Source organism: Ceratotherium simum, chromosome 17, assembly GCF_057802395.1.
Source record: "Ceratotherium simum simum isolate JZ-2026a chromosome 17, ASM5780239v1, whole genome shotgun sequence".
In the NCBI taxonomy this organism is placed as follows: domain Eukaryota; kingdom Metazoa; phylum Chordata; class Mammalia; order Perissodactyla; family Rhinocerotidae; genus Ceratotherium; species Ceratotherium simum.
This window is the reverse complement of record NC_141916.1, coordinates 28,159,368-28,179,225: the sequence shown is the minus strand read 5'-3', so window position 1 is coordinate 28,179,225 and position 19,858 is coordinate 28,159,368. Positions and strand designations below refer to the sequence as shown.

General features: G+C 37.0%; 1 protein-coding gene across 1 annotated transcript in view; it reads left to right on the top strand.

Moving 5' to 3' along the window:
* Positions 1-1,838: 1,838 nt before the first annotated feature.
* REDIC1 (regulator of DNA class I crossover intermediates 1) overlaps positions 1,839-19,858 on the top strand; it is a 64,369-nt gene continuing 46,349 nt past the window's right edge. The window contains exon 1 of the mRNA XM_087442561.1: positions 1,839-1,936. Within this exon, the coding sequence (XP_087298687.1) occupies positions 1,914-1,936 (23 nt within the window). The 5' untranslated portion in view covers positions 1,839-1,913. The remainder of the gene's footprint in view (positions 1,937-19,858) is intronic.

Genomic DNA, 19,858 nt, shown 5'->3' with positions numbered 1-19,858 from the left:
TTACATATATTAGAAAAACTACATGCTTTATAAACTGCAAAACATCAGAAATAATTTTTTATAATAAAGAGACCTACATATACAAGTATATAAATAAAACTATATAATGTAGATAATATGTGTCATGTGTTTAGATAGTAAATCACCAGAAAGTAAATAATTCTTAGTAATAAAGATAAATTAAGGTTTAAGATTGGGGATGGATTTCCTTCCCAACAAATGCTAAGTTTTATCTGTGCTGTATTCCTTTCTTGAACTGTTTTGTGACCCAAGAGATTACCTAATTGTCCTACTGGCCCTAAAATAGCACAGCGTTTGACTCATTATCTATCAGTCATGCTAGCCTTATTCACGTGAGGCATAAACAACACTGAAGATGAGATCTTAGGTCAATATTTCAGCTGTTACAAGTATCTACCTAATAATTAGTTCATAAGGAAATGTCTTTTGCTGTGAAGGAAAAGCCAGTAAATACCTTGCCTGAAGACGTATCTCATAGATTAATCCTTCCTTAGCTAATTCACCACTTCCACTGCCTCCCTGTGACTGGAAGGAAAGCAGTGACTCTAGTCAGAGAGAAGAGATGGTTCTATCTAGCTCCCAGTTCCTGACTCCTCTCAACAAATTGGTCAACCTCTCCTTTACATCCCTTCATATACAATATATCAAAAAAAGTCAGTCAATCCTCTATCAAATTATTTTCCCCTTCTAGTTAATTTAGTCAATTTGTACCTGTTTTAAAATGTTGAGTATAGGAAAGGCTAATGCCCTGGGCCATTGCTTCTGCCTTGACTGTATGGTTTAGTTACTGAAAAATGACCAGCCACTCCACGCCCAAGACTAATTTGTTCTGAAATGCTATACTCACCTGGTTTAATTCAAACCAATGATAGATATACTTTGGTGAATTTTTGTTATAAAAATCAGTATTTATATGATTAAACAAGATGTCTACCCTGGCACATAATCCTATTTTAAGCCACTATATTTTAGGTGCTATTTTCCAATGACAACAGAAAATGTATTATATTTGAAAATATGAGATATTGCCCAGGTTAAAATCTGGAAAACAATTATGACACGTGGGGGAAAAAAAGTACTTTGTGTATTTGTTTGGGACAGGAGATTTCTAGTTTCTAACCAAAATATCATAGAACAGCATGTAAGATAAATGTTTTGTGAGGATATACAAACATAACACAAAAATGAACAGCAAAATCCAATTTTTGTTTTGAGATTTTTTTCAGTAAGGTGTTTAAAGTCTTTGGGCCTTTACAGCTAAATCAAGTTTTGATCAAGCTCTCCCAGAAACCCACCAAATGCACAGAACAGTAAATTACTACAGTGCAATGTTTCTAATAAACAACTGTGTACTGAATATTAAAATTGCACTTGAAAGATATTTAAAGGATTTGGATGGAGTGATAAGTGGGAATGGAAACACCATCTTTAGCACTAGGGATCTATAACTTTGTTCTTGCCTTCTTTTTCTCCCTCAAGTCTGGTCTTTGACCTAAAAAAAAAAAAAAAAAGGCTGAGACCAGTACAGAACTAAATAAAATTATAGTGGAGGTGGTTTGAAACACTAACCCTGTGGCCACAGCCCGACCTTTCATTTCCCTAGGCTTCGCTTGCCCGAGCGGTTAACTCTTGCGTTCTTCGTCCCTTAGGCGGGCTGCTTTGCCACAGCGCCCCTTGCGGCCCTATCAGGACAGGGGCTCCGCAGAAACCGCAGAGGCTGTCGGGAGGCCCGGAAGGAGCCTACCTGGGCCCCAGAGGCTGTAGGGAGGCTGGGCCGTAGGCCCGGAAGGAGGCGGCTGAGGGGGAAGCAGCTGCGGCCCAGCATAGAACGGAGCCGTCTGAGTTCCAGCCGTGGGGACCTCAGCCTCTTCTCGCTCAGAAGTTTTGGGGAGATGAATTGGGTCGGGGGCTCGCGGTGAGTTGGGCTGCTGGTGCTTGAAACTGAAGTCCCTGGATGTTCATTCCCACCATGGCGCCTCTTTGCTAGGCCTTGAGGGGAGGGCAGAGCCTTAGCGGGAGACAGCTTGCTGGGAGTGGGTCTTTAATCGTTACCCAAGGCGGGAGGCCCTAGGCCCGTGTCTCTGTTGCTAAACTGGAAGCAGCTCAGCTTCTCCCCACTGTCTTCCCACGGGCCTCACGTGGGGCCCGCCGTGGGTGAGCTTCTCTGCGCTCTCTCCCTAGCGTCCCACGTCCTCCTCCTCTAACGATGCCTCGGAGCTCCTGAGCCCTTTTCTGCCTTCTTCCCGCGCCTGCCCCTCCCTCTTCGGAGGGATTTTTTCTGGGTCAATATATAATCTTTGCATGAATTTGGAAAGTATCGTGGAAGAGGCCATTCCTTGCTGCCCTTAAATCCATTGGTAGGGGGCAGTATCAACCATCAATACAATTTAGTTTGTTTTTTAAAGAGAGGTAAAGTGAGGCGTTTTTACTTTAATAACTTACAAGAGAATTACAATTTATTTTGTACTTAGGATGCATCACATAAAGGAGGAGAAGTTAATTTAGTTTTACATAACCTATTCATTGCTATTGACCTTAAAGTCCACTAGGATGGAAATCGTGTGGGCCTGTAATTTCATTTGATCAGATTCCCTGAGGAAAAGAATTGTTTTGATTGAAACACTAAGCCATTAAATACAATTTTTGTCGCAAGTAGACTCAGGACAGTGGTGATGTGGTTAAAATATGACACATTTAAATTCCTAGGAGTTTTACAAGAAGAAAGACATTCTTATAAGAACCTTCAAAGTTCAAGTATTGTAACTATGCCTGATAATTTTAGCGATAGCAGTTATCTTGTTGAAGCATATGTTAGCATTGTATTATAGAAATAGGTCTGAATTATTGGTGGCTAGAGTTCTAGCATCAGGCTTCCCCTTTGGAGAAAAGTGAAAGTTCACTTACAAGCTTCACACGATTTAGTTGATGCATAGTTATAATTTGATGTTTTTGAATTTGACATTCTTTTAAATGTGAATGTTAAATGAGATATGAAGTCGTTTTTACAAATGCTTAAGCACTATTAAAATGCAGGTGCTATTATTATTCCATCATATATATCAAACTTGTGGTTATTCAGGGAGTAGTATTTTAGTTGCTATTGGGAGGGTGCAAAAGCAACGTACTGCAGGAAACCTGTAGTCTGGGATTGTGTTTCTCAAAATGAGGTAGTGCTTCACCCAGAAGTGTTAGGTACCAGGGGGTTTAAGAAACCACAGAAGAAACATGACACATCTCCCTGGAGCATCGGTTTTACTCAGAGATCAGAGGAAAATATATTTTTTTATTTAAATAAACATGGTTACGTTCTAGAGTAAAATGCAAAACTTGTGTGAAATTTTAAGATAAAATATGCAATTTTAAATAAAATTTCTTGGGGGGAGGGTGAGCTCCTTAGGGCCAAACTCCAGATTGGTAAAGAAAAAATGAGTGTCTCTACTTGGCACTATCACAGTAGACAAAGGTAGACAAGATTAGTTGATCATGCACTCTGATCTTGTGGCTCTAAGGGCCTCAGAATCTGAGACAGTGAGGGGCTGGCCTCGTGGCTTAGCGGTCAAGTGCCTGCGATCCGCTCCTGGCGGCCCGGGTTCAGATCCTGGGCGCACACCAGTGCACCCCTTCTCCAGCCATGCTGAGGCCGCGTCCCACATACAGCAAGTAGAAGGATGTGCAGCTATGACATACAACTATCTACTGGGGCTTTGGGGGAAAAATAAATAAATAAATAAAATTAAAAAAAACAAAAAAGAATCTGAGACAGTGAGTAGTAATCCCTGGCAGCTTTTTGGAGCTACTATAGAGTAGAAATTTTAATCCTTATCGCAGACCCTCCTGGAATGCTTATTTCCCTCTGTTGTAGGTTGCTTTTTGGCTGAAAATTTTGAGAACTGTTAGAATTTAAAATATAGACAAATCAATTAACTGGAGAACACTTACAAAGCTTTTTCAGAACAACTGCTCTTTCAGAGAATTCAACATTAATAAATTCAGCAAATATGTTTTTACATGCCTACCTGTTTAGGGCATTGTTAAGCTGTATAGGGGGATTCAGAAAAGAAAAAGAGAGAACTTTGGACTACAACAAGAGTTTATGGTAGAACGGTGTGATTAGAATTAGGTAAATGACTATTATACTAGATAGTTAAATAGCACTTAATATATAACAAAGCACTCTTCTAGGTGCTCTTTGTATATTAGCTCATTTACTTTCTCTTTTTTTTGTGAGGAAGATCAGCCCTGAGCTAACATCTGTGCGAATCCTCCTCTTTTTGCTGAGGAAGACTGGCCCTGAGCTAACATCTATTGCCAATCCTCCTCCTTTTTTTTTTTTTTCCCTTTTTCTCCCCAAAGCCCCAGTAGATAGTTGTATGTCATAGTTGCACATCCTTCTAGTTGCTGTATGTGGGACGTGGCCTCAGCATGGCCGGAGAAGTGGTGCGTCGGTGCGCGCCCGGGATCCGAACCCGGGCCACCAGTAGCAGAGCGCGTGCACTTAACCGCTAAGCCACGGGGCCGGCCCTCATTTACTCTTAATAAGAACCCTATGAAGTATGTACAAATGTTATCCTCATTTGACTGATAGGGAAACTGAGGCACCGTTAATGTTAAGTGACTTGCCCGCGGTCACCCAGCTAATCAATGACAAAGTTATTGTTTGAGAACAATATGCTTAACCACTATGCTATGCTATATAGAAATGTGAGTGTTGTGAAAGTGGCACAAATAAAGGGCTATCTATATTTAGAGAACAGGGAAACAGGAAATTACAGTAAGCTTTGAAGGATAGCAATGTTGCACAGACCAAGCACCACAGAGAAGCAATGAAACACAGGTTCTTAAAAGTTGAAAAGGAGGTGAGATAAATAATTGATCAAATTGGACACCTGGTTTTTAGCAAGACTTCTTAGAAGAGATGGGTTGGGAGGGCAGTATTGAAGAACTTGAAAGGATTATTTGGCAGACCGTAGACGGTTCTGCATTAAGACAGGGCAATACTTAATAAGCGGCTTTATACATTTTTGTCAAGGAAATGAATGAAGCAGGCTATAGCAAGTTCATCTTTTGGTTGTAGCAACCTGATTGTATACACAAAATCAAAACTGAGTATTCTTGTATGTCATAGGACCTGATATATATTAAGTTTAATTGCAGAATCATTTGATAGGAGCATCTTTACAATTGCAAAGATCTTTACAACTTTTCTTGGTATAAAACAAACTTGGTATTTGACTTCTTGCTGCTCTTCAGTTTAGGGACTCTACCAGTCATACATAAAATGTCTTTGTGTGTGGGAAAGGACTAGTGGCTAGGGAAGAAGTAAGCTGCTATTTTGCTTTTTAAATTACTTACTTGGTTTGGCTTTAGTGTTATAGTTTGTGGACATCTTCGCGAGATAGCATAACATTTCATTTCAAACAAAGTCTCGTGTAGGGTAAATAAATTTGGTCTAACCTGAAACTAATTTACATATCTATGATAGCAGTACCCAATCTACTGTCTGTGAGACTTGCTAATCAGTGATAATGTCAGGTTTTCAATTTAATGGACTATTCTTTCTTTTTTTTCTAAAATTATATTCTTTTTTTGATTTAAAATACCCCTCCCATTTAAAGTCCTTTCTTGGCAAAATTAAAATATCAATCATTTGTCAGTCTTAGTAGTTTGAGAAATTTTTTTTTTACTTGTCTGGGAATCATTGACCTAGAACTCTAATCTTTGTTTTGTACTTTTTACGTCTCCACTGAAACCCTGTATTTTCCTAGTCAGATTGAGTGTAAATTTGAGAGAGGACAGGTATAAGCACTGATTTTTTTAATTTGGAGAAGATTCTCTTTTATTTTCCTTGTTTAGTGATCAATGACTTGTTTCACCAAATGCATAGCCACCTCAAACATGAAGGTGGTAGGAAGAAAGGAGAGGAAGGAGAATATAAAGATGTAACCAGTCTTTGGGCCTCCATATGCTATTCAGAATGAGATCAACTATAGATCTGTAAATATAGCACTATACATGTAGTATAAGAAGACTTTTTTTCTTAATTAGAGGAAGATTATTTTTATAACTTAGATTGAAGAATGCAACCAGTGTCATAAGAAAGACACAGGTAAAATCTTGTTTGAGTTTAGGTGAGGGAGAGGTTTGCATTTGTAAATGTAGGCCTAGAATGTTTCCCTTTGCAAAATATTTATTGAGTGCTATGTACCAAGCACTATGCCAGGTCAGAGTACAAAGTACCTGAAATTTAGTCTCTTTCTGAGAGATTTATAGCTTATTGGGGAGAGGGAGATATGACATGCCATTAAGTTTGAAAATGTTTAAGATTGGGGCCAAAATATATGATTTAAAAAATTCTGTGAACAATAGTAGAACATAGGACAGTTTTAGCAGAGGGTTTGGCAAATCAGAAACAAGGCTAAAGGAAAGTTCGATGGAGAAAAACAAAGAATAAAATAAACATTACATAAGTAGTTGGAGATAAGATTACACATTTAAATATTTAAAAACGTGTGTATGTGTCTGCTTGATGGTGAGGTTGAAAGCCAGACTGAGTAGTTGAAATTTGATCTGTTAGTTATTGAGGAGTCATTCAAATTTGGAAGTAGCACAACGACAGTGGTATTTTATGACTGTTTCTTTGTGGTGGTAGTGGTGTGTAGGTTGGAATATAGCAGTGAAAGACTCCAAGATAGTGATACCAGTTAGGATTCTGCTGGGGGAAAAAAAATTAATACTGTTTTTCTGTTTTCTTGTATGACTGTATATTCTCCAAATCAAATCAACACCAATCCCAGCTCTTTTGTAGGGATCATGGGCTATGTGAATTTGCGTTAATTATTAAACCTCTCCGTACAGGAGCAGATCCAGGTTGTGAGGTACTCTCTTTATGGAAAAAGAATACAAAGTTGTGACTACAAAATTAGGTACAGGGCTTGGAAGGGGAATATTCAGGTGAAGGGCCCCGAAGCTTAAGCTTAATTAGCTTTACAATAAATTCTCTTTACAGTAAATTAGCCTCTGTCTCTATGTATCTCTTTCTTCCTCTGTTAAGTGGGGATAGTACTTAAATGTACAGTGAACATCATCCCAGTTTGCCTGGGATAGTTATGGTTTATGCTTGTGGTCCTAGTGGCATACCTAGTTTAGCATCTGTCTTGAGAGTTTTTGTTTTTTAATTAAATATAAACTACCATTAATATGTCTGTTAAAATGAGCCCAGATAGATTCAAATGAACATCTTTATAATTTTATTTATTTATTTATTTTTTCCCCAAAGCCCCAGTAGATGGTTGTATGTCATAGCTGCACATCCTTCTAGTTGCTGTATGTGGGACGCGGCCTCAGCATGGCCGGAGAAGCGGCGCATCGGTGCGCACCCGGGATCCGAACCCGGGCCGCCAGCAGTGGAGTGCGCACGCTTAACTGCTACGCCACGGGGCCGGCCCAAATGAACATCTTTAAATCTCTGCCGTGGTCTGTATTAGTGCATGAGCCATGTGTGCAGTGAAGAGTGTTCTCACTTTAACATGTGGTTAAATCTGAAGACATCCAATGATAACCCAGGCTCGACACTTTCCCGATGGAAAGCAACTAACAGCTCCTTTTAAAGACAGCATGAAGGGCACTTGCTGATAAAATAAAGTGTGCTGGGGCAGCTAGGGACAGCTAACTCGCTGGTTGGAGTGGGAGAAGTATTTAATGCTGCTGTGCCTGCTGGCCACTTGTACCAGCTAGTTGTAACATTGCATGCTAAAATCTGAGAGATTTGTATAGCTACCATGCCTGGGAGTGGGGTCAATTGGAAACATGAGAAATTTTAGATTAGGTGTAAGTGAAATGTTTGCGAGGAATAGAGGCTAATCAATCCTATCAGAGAGTGTACAAAGAGTAGTAGGAATGTTTTTGCTACAGTGGTTTTGTCAACAGCTATTTTCTTTACATTGTTTAGTAATGCTTTTGTAACCTTTTTGGCAGCAGGGAGCTCAAATAAAGGAAAATTAATACTTAATGATAAATTAAATACTAATATCTTGTTTTTCAATTGAGTTGATGAACCTATAACTTGTGCACAGAATATTTGCCAGCATTTAGTATCTCCCATGGTTATATCATTGACCACATGACCATCTAAAGACACGAATCTGCTGAAAAAGCATCAGGAGTTACTTTCAGATTTAGTAGTTATTTTAAGGAGATTATAGCTGCAGACAACGATTTGACACTTGTTACTGCAGAACATTAAAGATAAAATTATTTCTGCAATGATATGAATGCAAATTTGGTGAATCATAGCATCATGGGTAAAACAGAGTTCTTACTAAATTGTGTAAACTATGTAGCCAAGATATACTTGGAATTGGTTGTGGTTTACATGTTTCACAGTTGCAGCCAAAGAAGCTTGATATTTTACTGAACAGAAGCTGCAGTTGTCAAAATTTTGAACAATATTATATATGCACAGTTAATGTAACTGAAATACAGTATTTTTGAGACAATACTAATGTTGAATACAAAAAGGATAAATTTGGCATGTCATTATAAGCTTTCTTTCTTTGCTGTCTTTTATTAATTGGATTTCACAAACATTTGACTCTTGAAAGAATTACTTTATAAATCAATCTATCTGTCCTATATTGTTATTGAACGTTTTTGTAAGCAAGTCCTCTAAATTTTGATGACATTTTGTTCAAAAACGGTTGGAAATCTTTATTCAAAGTATCCCATAAATAGAGTGAAAAACTTTGACTTTTGAAGCTTTTAGTGAATTATAATTATTGAAAATAAAGTTTTTAAAGTTTAATTGTGATTAGCCTGAAATATATATTTGTGTTGGGGTATCATTCACATTTTAAAATCTCTTCCATTGTGTGACTTAGGAGATGGCTGCTCACATTTATCATTACAGCCTGTAACTATAAAATAATGTTTTCTGTGTGAAAATACTACAAGAATTCAGTCTCTAAGAACTTATTTTAATTAGACTCTGTATTCTGAGTATTAGGTGGATTTCTGCCTTATCGATTGACAATTTTTTTTCTCAATACAATACCTTTTGTAATTCATACATCTCTAAAAACTTTTTTATTGTATTATAAGAGAGGAATTTATTTGAAAGCCATAACATTCTAACATATATCATTACTATTCCTAACACATCAGGTAGACCTGCTTTAGTTTTGTGGAAAGCCAACGTAAGTACTTTTTCTAGGCTAATTACTGTCCTGAATCTTAATAAGTCTGCTAGCTAACAATGTTAGATTATGACGTCTTAGGTTAATATTAATTTCAGTGTAACACACGCCATAAAATATTGTTTTTCATTTGTTAGTTATTGCTCTATTAATTTTATTTACATTTTTCACTTTTAATCGTACTTAAGATATTATTGTAAGATCTTAACAATCTGGAAGCAGTTTCTTTTGCATGGCACCTCGCCACTAAAAAAATAAACTAAGCAGCAAACTAAAAAGTGAAACAAAATAAACAAAAAAGAGCAATTCAAGACTAGCTGACAGTGAAGGCATATGATACCCATAGTATGTAATCCCTAATGTAGTTTCGATGTCTCCTGCATACTCCATCTAAAATGTACGTTAGTGTTGTTTTTGATATTTCTTTCACCATGTTATTGTCTTTGTGTCGTCGTCTTTTTTTTTTTTTAATTTTATTTATTTATTTTTTTCCCCCAAAGCCCCAGTAGATAGTTGTATGTCATAGCTGCACATCCTTCTAGTTGCTGTATGTGGGACGCGGCCTCAGCATGGCCGGAGAAGCGGTGCGTTGGTGCGTGCCCGGGATCCGAACCCAGGCCGCCAGTAGCGGAGCCGCACTTAACCGCTAAGCCACGGGGCCGGCCCTTCTTTTTTTTTAAATAAAGTATTTCTTTAGCATTTTCTTTTAAATTTTTTCTTACTAGAAAGAATAGCAAGGGGCAGAATGCCCCGATAGGTTTCTATAGTAAGCATGGTTTTATTTCTTCCTTTCTGTCTCTCTCTCTTCTTTCTCTCCTTCTCACCCTCTACCCCTCCCTCACTTCTCTTGCCTTCTTTCTCTTTCTTAACCTCTTTACACCTCTCTGTTTTACTTTATTCTTTCTTTCTTAGCAAAGAATAATGTAATAAATAATCTACATCCCTGCTTCTCAGAATTGATAACTTGTAGAATGTTCTATGAAGAGGTTATGACCTTTTGATTTTCTTTTTAGTATGTAGCTATAATGGCAACTAATATTGTTCATTTAAACTTTTACTGAGGGCCGGCCCTGTGGCTTAGCGGTTAAGTGCGTGTGCTCCGCTACTGGCGGCCCAGGTTCGGATCCCGGGTGCGCACTGACGCACTGCTTCTCTGGCCATGCTGAGGCTGCGTCCCACATACAGCAACTAGAAGGACTTGCAGCTGTGACATACAACTATCTACTGGGGCTTTGGGGAAAAAATAAATAAATAAAATTGAAAAAAAAAAAAACAACTTTTACTGAAAGAGATGGTTGCAATATATTTCTTTAAAAATCCATTTTCTAGAATAACATAGTAATTACTGTTAAAAAGATGAACCTCATTCTCACCTCCCCACCCCCAATTCTCTGGTAATTTAAATTTCAAGACAAAAATTAGAGAAATTCTTAAAATAATTTTTTATGAAGTGCATATAAATTTCATGAAGAAACTGGTGTTCGAAGGGAGTCTTGAAGGTATTGAAAGTTTTGAATACAAAACATGGTGGGAGAAGTGTCCATATATGGAGAAGAAAAGCATATATTTTAGTTTGGTCAGGTGTTGGAAAACATGAAGTGCAAGAATGGAAATCTAAATTGGGGCAGGTTCTAGGTTGAAATCTAAGTTGGGGCAGGCTATCTAAGTCGTGTCCCTAAGTGATAATCAGAGCTGTGTTTTAACTGCGATTACCAATGTAGTAGAATGTATTGGAGAACATTTGCATAAAATCAGGGAGACTTTTTAAAGTATAATTATGGTAGTTAGCTACATACTTAATATTGTAGTAGTCAAAGTAGCAAATGACTTCTGAGGATTCACATTTTATATATGGGAAGCCGTTTTAATTATGTACACATTTTTCTTTTTGTCAGATATAGAATTCCATGTAGTTTCCCCCATTATTTGAGTTATGTTCTCCCGTCTTTTCTATCTTATTCTTTTCTAGCTCTATTGAGGTATAATTGACAAATAAAATTGTAAGATATTTAAAGTGTACCATGTGATGATTTGATAATCTATACATTGTGAAAGGATTCTCCTCGTCAAGTTAACACATCCATCACCTCACATATTTCTTTTTTTTGGTGAGAACATTTTCGTTCTACTCTCTTTAACAAATTTCAATTATACAATATAATGTTATTTTGTATTAACAAATGGTATAGTTACCGTGTTATACATTAGATCCTCAGAACTTGTTCATCTTATAACTTAAAGTTTGTACCCTTTTACCAACCTCTCCCTATTTACCCCACCCTCCAGCAACCACTTTTCTATTCTTTGTTTCTATTAATTTGACTGTTTTTTTAGATTCTACGTATAAGTGATACCATGTGGTATTTGTCTCTTTCTGTCTGGCTTATTTAACTTATCTAATGCCTTCCAGGTTCATCCATGTTATCACAAATGACAGGATTTCTTTCTTTTGAAAGGCTGAATGATATTCTATTGTGTATATATATACACTACATTTTCTTGATACATTCATCCATTGACAGACATTTTGTTTTCATATCTTGGCTGTTGTGAATAATGCTGCTATGAACATGAGAGTGCAGATAGCTCTTTGAGATGTTGATTTCTCTTTGGATATATACCCAGAAGTGGTATTGCTGGATCATATGGTAGTTCTTTTAATTTCTTGAAGAACCTCCATTCTGTTTTCCATAGTGGCTGCACCAATTTATATTCCCACTAACAGTGCACAAGGGTTCCCTTTTCTCTGCATCCTGTCTAACATTTGTTTTCTCTTTTCTTTTTGATAAAAGTTATCCTAACAGATGTGAGGTGATAAATCATTGTGGTTTTGATTTGCATTTCCCTGAGGATTAGTGATGTTGAGCACCCTTTCATGTACCTGTTGGCAATTTGTGTGTCTTCTTTGGAAAAATGGCAATTTAGTCCTTGGCCCATTTTTTAATTGGGCTATTTGTTTTTTGTTATTGGGTAGTATGAGTTCCTCATATATTGTAGATATTAAACCCTTATGAGGTAAAGATTTGCAAATATTTTCTCCCATTCCATAGGTTGCCTTTTCATTTTGTTGGTGGTTTCCTTTGCTGTGCAGAAGCTTTTTAGTTTGATGTAGTCCCACTTTTTTATTTTTGCTTTTGGTGTCAAATCCAAAAAATCATTGCCAAGACTAATGTCAAGGAGCTTACCCCCTGTGTTTTCTTCTAGGAATTTTATGGTTTCAGGTCTTACATTCAAGTCTTCAATCCATTTAGAGTTGATTTTTGTGTACCATGTAAGATAGGATTCCAGTTTCATTCTTTTGCACGCGGCTGTCTAGTTTTCCCAGGACTATTATTGAAGAGACTATCTTTTCCCCACTGTATATTCTTGGCTCCTTTGTCATAAATTAAATGACCATATACCATATACCCATATTTCTGAGCTCTCTATTCTATACCATTGGTCTGTGTGTCTGTTTTGATGCCAATACCATACTATTTGATTACTATAGCTTTGTAATATAGTTTGAAATCAAGAAGTGTGATGCTTCCAGCTTTGTTCTTTCTCTCTTTTTTTTTTGCGAGGAAGATCATCCCTGAGCTAACATCCGTGCCAATCCTCCTCTGTTTTTGCTGAGGAAGACTGGCTCTGAGCTAACATCTATTGCCAGTCGTCCTCCTTTTTTTCCCCAAAGCCCCAGTAGATAATTGTATGTCATAGTTGCACATCTTTCTAGTTGTGCAACTGGGACACCGCCTCAGCATGGCCAGAAAAGCAGTGCATTGGTGCGCGCCCGGGATCCAAACTCGGGCTGCCAGTAGCAGAGCACGCGCACGTAACTGCTAAGCCACGGGGCCAGCCCTGTTCTTTCTCAATTATGCCTTTGCTATGCAGGATCTTTTGTGGTTCTGTACAAATAATAGGATTGTTTGTTCTATTTTTGTGAAAAATGCCATCAGAATTTTGGTAGGGATTGCATTGAATCTGCTGATCACTTTGAGTAGTATGGACATTGTAAAGTATTAATTATTCCAATCCATGAGCCTGTAATATCTCTTTTGCTGCTATGGTAAATGGGATGGTTTCCTTAATTTTTCTTTCTGATAGATCATTGTAGTGTATAGAAACACAACTGATTTTTGTGTATTAATGTTGTACCCTGCAAGTTTACTGAATTTATCTATTCTAACAGTTTTTTCTGGAGTCTTTAGGGTTTTCTATATATAATATCATGTTATCTGCCAGTAAAGACAATGTTATTCATTTCTTTCTGTTTTGGATGCCTTTTATTTCTTTTTTTTTGCCTGATTGCTCTGTCTAAGACTTCGTTACCATGTTGAATGAAAGTGGTGAGGGTGGGCACCCTTGTTCTTGATCTTAGAGAAAAAAGTTTCAGTGTTTCATCGTTGAGTTTGATGTGATATTTGCTGTGGATTTGTCATTTATGGCCTTTATTATGTTGAGGTACACTCCCTCTATACGCACCTTGTTAAGAGTTTTTATCATGAAAAGATGTTGAATTTTGTCAAATGCTTTTTCTGTAGCTATTGAAATCACATGATTTTTATCCTTCATGTTGTTAATGTGGTGTATCACATTGATTTGTGTATATTGAACCATCCTTGAATTCCTGGAATAAATCCCACTTGATCATGGTGAAGGATCTTTTTAATGTATTGTTGAATTTGGTTTGCTAATATTTTGTTGAAGGTTTTTGCATCTCTGTTCAACAGGGATATTGGCCTGTAATTTTCTTTTCTTGCAGTGTCTTGTCTGGTGGTAAAATGAGTTTGGAAGTGTTTGCTCCTCTTCTGTTTTTTGGAAGAGTTTGAGACGGATTAATATTAGTTATTCTTTAAGTATTTGGTAGAATTCACCAGCAAAGCCATCTAGTTTTTGACATTTCTCTGTTGGGTGGTTTTTGAATACTGAATCAATCTCTTTGCTGGTAATTGGTCTGTTCAGATTTTCTATTCATGGTTTAGTCTTGGTAGATTGTATGTTTCAAGAAATTATCCATTTCTTCTAGGTTGTCCAGTTTGTAGCTATAATTGTTCATAGTAGTCTTTTATGATCCTTGTTATTTGTGTGATATCAGTTGTAACGTCTTCTCTTTCATTTCTAATTTTATTAGAGTTGTCTGTCTTTTTTTCTTAATAAGTCTAGCTAACAGTTTGCCATTTTTATCTTTTCAGAAAACCAATTGTTAGTTTCATTGATCTTTTCTTTTCTATTATCTTTTCAGTTTCTGTTTCATTTATTTCCACTCTGATCTATGTTGTAGCCTTGCTTCTGCTAACTTTGGGCTTAGTTTGTTCTTCTTTTTCTGATTCCTTAAGGTGTTATTTATTTGAGTTAGGTTGTTTATTTGAGATCTTTCTTTTTTTCTTAACATAGGCATTTATTGCTACAAACTTCCATCTTAGAACTGCTTTTGCTGCATCTCATAAGTTTTTGTATGTTGTGTTTCCATTTTCATTTGTCTGAAGATATTTTTTTATTTCTCTTTTAGTTTCTTCTTTGATCCAGTGGTTGTTCAGGAGCATGTTGTTTAGTCTCCACATAAATGTGTATTTTCCAGTTTTCTTCTTGTAATTGATTTCTGGTTTCATACCAATTGTAGTTGGAAAAGATGTTTGATATGATTTCAATCTTATTAAATTTATTAAGACTTGTTGTACGCATTAACGTATGATCTATCCTGGAGAATGTTCCATGTGCGCTTGAGAAGAATGTGTCTTTTGCTGCTGATGGATGAAATGTTCTGTAAATATCTATTAAGTCAGTTTGATCTAACGTGCAGTTTAAGTCCAATATTTCCTTATTGATTTTATATCTGGATGATTACAATTCTGATTACAATTCTGATGTATCTGTTTTTCCCCCACGCCAAGCAATTCTCCAACCTCAGCTTGGTGTCCTACAATTCTGACAGTGTCTACCTGGAAATAGTGTCAGATTCCACAGATTAAGGGCTCAGTCCTACAGGACTGCCTCCCCACTTCAGTCACTAATTGCAAGTCCAGGTTGTCACCTGTTCTTCTGACTGACTGACTATAGAATGGGGATTCCAGTGACCACCTCCTTTGGTTCAGTTAATTTGTTAGAGGAGTTCCCAAAACTCAGAGAAACATTTTACTTACTAAATTACAGGTTTATTTTAAAAGGATGTAACTTAGGAACAGCCAGATGGAAGAGATGCATGGTGCCAGGTATGTGCAAAGGGCGCAGAACTTCTATGCTCTCTTGTAGAACGTCACTCTCCCAAATTTCCAAGTATTCACCAACCTGGAAGCTCTGCAAACCCTGTCCTTTTGGGTTGTTATGGAAGCTTCATTACAGAGGCTTGATTAAATCATTGGCCATGAGTGACTGATTCAATGTCCATTTCCTCTCCTCTCCCAGGAGGTCAGGGAGGTGGGACTGAAAGTTCCAACCCTCTAATCACAGGATCACAGTTCTCTGGACAACCAGCCCCCATCCTTAGGTGTGTTCCAAAAGTCACTTCATGAACATAACAAAAGACACCTTTTTAGCTCTCATTACTAGGAAATTCCAAGGGCTTTAGGAGCTCTGTGCCAGGATTAGGGATGAAGACCAAATATATGTTTCTTATTATAAATCACAATATCACAATGATCAATCTGTTGTTGAAAGTGGGGTATTGAAGTCCCTTGCTATTATTGTATTGCTGTCTGTTTCTCCTTTTAGCTCTGTTTATATTTACTTTATATGTTTAGGTGCTGCAATGTTGGGTGCATAAATATTTATAGTTGTTATATCCTCTTGATGAATTGACTCCTTTATCGTCATATAACGACCTTCTTTGTCTCTTGTTACAGTCTTACTCTTCAAGTCTGTTTTGTCTGATATAAGTATGCTACCCCAGCATTCTTTTGGTTTCCATTTGCGTGGAATATGTTTTTCCGTCCCTTCGCTTTCAGTCTGTGTGTGTCCTTAAAGCTGAGGTGAGTCTCTTGTAGGCAGCATATATTTGGGTCATGTTCTTTTTATCCATTCAGCCACTCTATATCTTTTTCTTTTTCTTTTTTTTGGTGAGGAAGATTGGCCCTGATCTAACATCGCTTGCCAATCTTCCTCTTTTTGCTGAGGAAGATTAGCCCTGAGCTAACATCCGTGCCCATCTTCCTTTATTTTGTATATGGGATGCCACCACAGCGTGGCTTGATGAGCGGTGCATAGGTCTGCGCCCAGGGTTCAAACCTGCGAACCCTGGGCCGCCAAAGTGGAGCATGCAAACTTAACCACTACACCACCGGACTGGCTCCCAATCTTTTGATTGGAGAATTGAGATCATTTACATTTAAATTAATTATTTGATGGACTTACCATTGCCATTTTGTTAATTGTTTTCTGGTTATTTTGTAATTCCTCTGTTCCTTTCCTCCTCTCTTGTTCTTTTCTTGTGTGATTTGATGATTTTCTATATGGTATGCTTTGATTCCTTTCTCTTTATCTTGTGTATCTACTATAGGCTCTTAGTTTGTGGTTACCGTGAGGCTTACATAAAACATATTTGCTTGCTCACTCCATGGTGAACCCCGAGGAGATAGATTAGGTGAGTGCTGCGTGCCTGTTAAGAATTGCTTATTTGTTTGCCATAGTCTTGTAGGTCTCGTGGACACAAGCCCCGTTGGCTTTCAGAGCTAGGTGTTTTGGGAGTCTGTCCCTTTGGTGAGAGTCTTAAAATTTGGAGTACTAGATGTGGAGTTCAAACCCTTTGCTCCTCAGGGAGAAGCTGGAGTTGGGGGTTCCCTCCTGACTGTATGGCACTGTGCCAGGGGTGGGGTTTATGGTGAGAGTGTGTCTCAGCCTTTCCTACCTGTTTCAACGTGGGTATTTTCTCATTTGTCCAACATGTAGGAGTTGTTCACCTAGTTTCTGGATCTCTTTCAGAGGGAATGCTCCAAGTGTAGCTGTACATTTGGTGTGTCTGTGGGAAGAGGGGTGCTCAGGATCCTCCTATATCACCATTTTGGTTAACCGTTGGGAAGGAAAAAAACAACCTTGCAGTTTTATTTTAAATGAGCCTAAGCAAAACCATTAGAAGCAACTATTAGGACTATATATATAAATTTTTTTCTACATAAATATATATATACTTGACATAGCCAAATAAAAAATCACTTGGATCATCAACTATTTTAATTTAATTGTACAGCATCTCTCTAGTGGACATTTGTACTCATTGGCAGCCGAGCATCTGAGCCCTTTATCTATGTGTAGGGCTGTTTCCTACCTTATGAGTTTTGGGGATAGGCACAGACCCCCTCCCTCTATAGAATCTGGAAAAAAACACCAGATGCTTGTTTCATTCTGTTTTGCAACTAGCAAATGGGTATATGATCTAAGCTCAGACTTTGGTGCACTTGTCCTGTATTTTGAATTAGAAGCTAGTAGCCAAAGATATAGGGACTACAGAGCATCTATTGTAGTTGCAAGCAGTTGTAAGAGCTGCAGCAGGATTGAATTTTCAAGAATACTAATGCCAGTGATACCAGGGGAGGTGTTCAGTTCACTGTGCAGGAGTGGAACTGGTGTAGTCAGTGGTGTCCAGTGTTCACCAGTGCCATCAGTGGTGTCCTTATGAAACTAATTATGGCATGATTTTGACTGTGACCCCACAGCTGCCTACACTTCCTTGTTCTAGTCAGTTGCCAAACCTGCTTCCTCAACTTTCTTGGCAGGTCTGTTGGTTATCTGATTTCTTTTTAATAGATTTATTTTCTGTTTAAATTAACCAAAGAAGATTTCAATTTCTTGTAATCAAGAATCCTAACTGATGCAATCTTTTTTAGTGCAGGTAATTGAGAGTGACTATATTTGATAAAACATTTAGACGTATAGTACTATTTAGTAGTGTTGGTTGCCTTAATAATATTCTAAAATGTTCTGTTTAAGAAATTACCTTTGACTTATATGTTAGGATCCTTTTTCACTTTCACTGTAGTCTAGTGATTAGTAGGCTAATCTAGCAATTGGTCTTGAAATCCTAATTAATTTTTTCTTAGGCACACAGGAATAGGGATTATGTAGTACATAGAATTTGGTGAGAGCCATAAGAGTGTCCTGCATAATGGAAAATCAGCCTGGAATAAAATCACTTGATTTATACATATATGAAGACTGTATTTAGACTCTGACTTGTCCCTAATTCTATTGCTCTTTATAATGTAGGAACTGCTTATATAATTAATATTTCTTTCTATTATCTCTTTATAATATGGATTGTTTGATATTATTGCTGGCTCTGTCATACTTCTTATATTTCTGAACTTTGAAAAGTCACTTTGCTTTCTTTGCCTTAAGTTTTGTAAGTTTTAAAATGATGGAGAATAAACTAATCTCTAAGGTCCTCTTGAGCCTTAGCATTTGATGAGTCAATGAACTGTAATTTATTTCCTTTTTCTTTTCTAAAGTTTGAATGCCAGCAGTACAATTATGCTGCATGGATCTGGATAGATCAGATTCTTTGCTCAGTGAACTCAAAATGGTCAATTAGGACATAGCTATTGGGAGTATGTTAAAGTACAAGTTTCATAAGTAGCCAAGTCTGGGGGTATTCAGTAACTGTCATTCATGTGGTTTGTGAAAATCATTTTGAACATGAACAGCTTTGTATATTCACAGTTGATGTACTTGGAAGGCAGTATAATGCCTGGTTAAAAACTTCAAAGCCAGAATTCTTGGGTTTGAATCTTGGCTCTACCACTTATTAGCAGTGTGACCTTGGGCAAGTTACTTAACCTCTCTGCATCTTAGTTTCTAAGAACCTACCTTAGAGAGTTGCTGTGAAGATTAAATGAGTTTATACATGTAAAGTATCTGAAGTATCTAGAAAGGTGCAATACATACGGTACTCATTACTAGCAATTATTATTTTCATGTTATTATTACATAATCTCATATAGCTAAGATACATTTTGTCATTTTATTTATAATTCTCATACAAATCTTGAATTTGAGATCATAGTTTCATGTATATCCAAAAGATATATTGTGCAGATCTGCTTATGTTGTCATGAATGTTTTATAGCTTTCTGCTATTATTAATAGAGAAAATAATTTATAATCATTAAGTATTGCACTATCATTGGGATTCAGTGCAGTGTTTGGCACAAAGATTGTAGGTGTGAAGCACATCCATAAAGGCTAGCTGTTTTTTAAAGAAGTTATGAGATTTCAAGAACACATAGCTGATATATTAATGTAACTGGGAAATTGCTCTAATGAGAAACTTAACATTTCCTTAGATCCTATGTAGATTTTTATCTTTTCTCTATTCCCTGTTGATTTAAGTAGAATATTGAAATACAAGGAAAATTAAAGAGCGGTGTTGACCAAGAATATTGCTATCAGATGAGAATGTTTTAGTGATACATCTTTTCCAATGCATTGATTTCTCTTTGCTTATCTTGTTTTTATAATTCAGATTGGTTTTATGTGTCATTATTAATCATAGGTCTAGAGTCTTTTTTATTAGTTCTTGGATTTTCTAAGAAAATTTTGTGAAACAGTATATACTATAAATACTTCAAGAACATTTTCATAGTTTCTTTTCAGAAAATAATATAATTGTCACTATACTCTTAGATTTTAATTCCAAATCTTTAATTCAGCTAAAATGACAGTCATTTAGAGACCAT